The sequence below is a fragment of the Pinus tabuliformis genome, chromosome Q (genome assembly GCF_031772625.1).
Source record: "Pinus tabuliformis cultivar Carrire ecotype Pingquan chromosome Q, CPIR1, whole genome shotgun sequence".
NCBI classification, from domain to species: Eukaryota; Viridiplantae; Streptophyta; class Pinopsida; order Pinales; family Pinaceae; genus Pinus; species Pinus tabuliformis.
The window spans coordinates 269,216,779-269,220,057 of NC_142296.1; the positions used below are offsets into that span (position 1 = coordinate 269,216,779).

At 33.3% G+C, this 3,279-nt stretch overlaps 1 protein-coding gene across 1 annotated transcript; it reads right to left on the minus strand.

Annotated features, from left to right (window-relative positions):
• Positions 1 to 1,483: 1,483 nt before the first annotated feature.
• Positions 1,484 to 2,129, minus strand: LOC149219223 (uncharacterized). The gene is made up of 2 exons (XM_089386751.1): positions 1,680 to 2,129; positions 1,484 to 1,549 (listed from the first exon to the last, which is right to left on the minus strand). The coding sequence occupies exons 1-2, from the start codon at positions 2,127 to 2,129 to the stop codon at positions 1,484 to 1,486; spliced, it is 516 nt and encodes a 171-aa protein (XP_089242877.1).
• Between the last annotated feature and the right edge of the window lie 1,150 nt (positions 2,130 to 3,279).

The following is a 3,279-nucleotide window of genomic DNA, read 5'->3' on the forward strand; positions in this document are numbered from 1 at the left end:
TAATTACACTATTTGGCAAAGCAAACATAACGTGATATCTTTGTCATACGAACTCGAATTTCAGTGAAACAAGTTTTGTTGGGATCTTTTCGTCGAGTAGGAAGCGGTCCTTCAAGTTTCGAGCCATTCTGAAAACTTTTATTTTTTGGCTAAATACTTAGCACCTCATGAAATCTAAAAATTAAAATAAATCAAATTCTACTCTCAAAGCAAAAGGTTGGAAATCCAAAACACAAAACCAAAGAAAAAATTATTCAAAGCATTTTAATGAAAGACAAACTATCTTTCATACAGTTATAAAGTTTAGTCAAAACAACCTAGCACCAATCAAATCCCTCAAAAGGATAAAGCAATATAGACAAATTTTCCTTCCAATTCTTTAAATGTGGAATACTACTTACAAGACATATACACTATCATCACTAGGACAATATGCATATCCACATGCTTTTGCTAAAGGCAACAAGCATGTATAGTATTATAAGAAAAATGATGATCAACTAGCCAACATTGCTATGATTATTGAAATACATCATGTTAGTATGAAATTACCTTATTAAAATCCACTTTCACATCACAAACCCATAAAAATAACTTAGGAAACCGCTTTTTTTAAAAGTTATTTTAGCAATTCAAGGAAAAAATTTCAATAAATCAATTTTTTTATGAATTATTTTCACTAATTATCTTAAGAAATTGTTATTGTTGAGTTACTTACCTATAATAAACATTGCTAATGTTAAGGCCCTTGGGAGCCTCTACTAAGACCCTAATGGGCATTCATTATTAATTTATTTGTTATATTGGGAGGTAGGATAGAACCTTTCATTGTAATTGCTCACTTTGATCTCATACATATATATATATATATATATTTATCACAACTTGTCTTGTGTATTGAATTTACTGTAAAATGATGTTTTTTTGTCAAAGTAGATTACAATCTTTGACTTCGTATCAATTTTTAAGATGCATGGTTTAAATAACATTTGGTATTAGAGGCATTGTTTACTTCAAACTAGTTATTGTGAAATTTTTACTATAATGTTTTCTCTAACATAAATTAGGCTTTGAAATTTTAAAAAATCTAAATAAACATAATGGTAAAAATTTCAAAATAAGATTTAAAAAATTGAAGTCTTATAAATTCTCTCTCTACATGATATTCTTTTGATAGTCCATCAAATTTCTCTATTTACATTTAGATTCAATTCATTACGCTTGATTCATTAAATAGATTAAGATTTTTTATTATTTACATTAAACTGTACATATATAAATATTTTTTCTTTTAATATATTAAATTTATTAATAAAATTATAAACTTTAAGATTATACAATACTAAAATTTATAATTCCTAAATCAAAAAAAATAAAAAAATAAATAAATAAATAAATAATAATATATATCTAATAATCATAATCATAAAATTAACAAAAATGTCCAATAATCATAATAACAGAATCCTATGAGGGTATTATGTCACTTCCTCAAATATGTGTAACTTTTGTCGTGCTGGTACAACCATATCGTTTTGCAGACATCTAGCTGCACGAATACAAGGTGATATCAATAGTCTGTATGCTGACCAATAAAAGGATACGCATGCTACTACATAAGAAGAAAACATAATATTAAAGAAGAAGATGACAGAATACTCCCTACTGCTCAAGCAAACCAGTGCATGAAAATACCAGATTATATCTAATATCATATCTGCGTGTAGATGCTCCAATTGAATGTTGCTGGTCTTTAGAGGCTCATAGTCATCCACGTTATGAACTTTGAAAGATGAATAATCATCTATGCTCTCATGGTGACACGATTTAGAGACGAAGTAGAACAGGCTCTGCGTCAACATCCACATCACATTAACAAAACAATGCAAACCAAGAAGAAGTGCTCCGTTCACAGCCCTCGTCGCTGTCCTCAGTCCATGGCTACGCCCCTCCACGACTGTATACCGGAAAAGCCAAACAATTATTCCGTCAATGATTAAGAAAAATATAAGCAGCACCAAGGTCGTTATCCTCTTTCCTTTAATGAGGTTGATGCTCTTCGCAACGGCGGCCAGACCGTAATATTTGTCCTCCAAAACGGATACGACGCTGGCGAGGTGACACACCATAGTTATATAAATTTTTTAATATAGTATCAAAGCTGGTACTGGCTTTACTTCCTCAAGGGAGGTCCAGGTAATATTTGTCCTCCAAAACGGATACGACGCTGGCGAGGTGACACAACATAGTTATATAATTTTTTTAATATAGTATCAAAGCTGGTACTGGCTTTACTTTCTCAAGGGAGGGCCAGGTGTATGTGAGAGATCTTGAGTGTTATTGTTTTTTATATATATTAGTATAAATGTGTGAGTGTTTATTTTTAATATATGAGATTTTTTTTAATAACCTTGTATATAGATATATATAGATCTATAAATCTATTTATTATTAGAGCTCGTTCCATTGTTGCTGAATCCGCCTGCTTCTGCGTCAAATTCTCTGGTAGAGCAATTTGATGATGTAACGATATTGACCATGTCGCTATAAGATGGGGGGTTCTAAGGACTTGCTTGATTTCCCACTCCACCACCAGAATGTTCAACGAACAGTGGAGCTTGATCTAAGACAGAGATGTTTGAAGAACTGAGGTGTTGACCACATTGAGAGAATTGTCAAGGGATCTCTACTTGAATGGTTCATGAGGCACAATATTTGCTAAGGTTTTGCAAATGGGGTAGCAAGCTAAGTGGGCTTGATTGTGGGGAAAAACTCCACAGTTAAGCGCGCTTGAGCCAGAGGAGTTCTAGGATGGGTGACCTCCTGGGAAGTCCTGGTTACCGGGTGCAAGCCCCGGAAGTGATGATTGATGCTATGTGATTCGTTCTCCACATTTCACTAGTTTCAATCCCACTTCTTCACCCCTGTGAGCATCACCTGATGCAATGAGTGCTAAGTGAACTATTCAAAAATCATGAGAAATTAGTCAGTTACGACTACCTCTCATGGAAACGGTCATACGTGAATGACTTACTTAACGCAGTTGAATCCCAAAATGATATCTAATATAATGCACTGCGTAAACCCCCATACTTAAATTGCCAGAATTGTTGAATCGCACGGGATATTTTATTGTGGCCGCGGCTCACCCTGGACAAATAAAAAATTAGATAGTGCAGAAATTCCCAGGAAAGAAACACATCTCTTCAGTTGTGCACTACTCCTTGGTTCCCAACAAAAATACAAAGCAAAAAATCTTCTCTGTGTTTGGAATAAAAT

Coding starts and splice junctions, on each gene's coding strand:
- LOC149219223 (XM_089386751.1), bottom strand. CDS start 2,129: ATGGTGTGTCACCTCGCCAGCGTCGTATCCGTTTTGGAGGACAAATAT. Junction 1,550..1,679: donor TCTGGTATTTTCATGCACTG/GTTTGCTTGAGC, acceptor GTATTCGTGCAG/CTAGATGTCTGCAAAACGAT.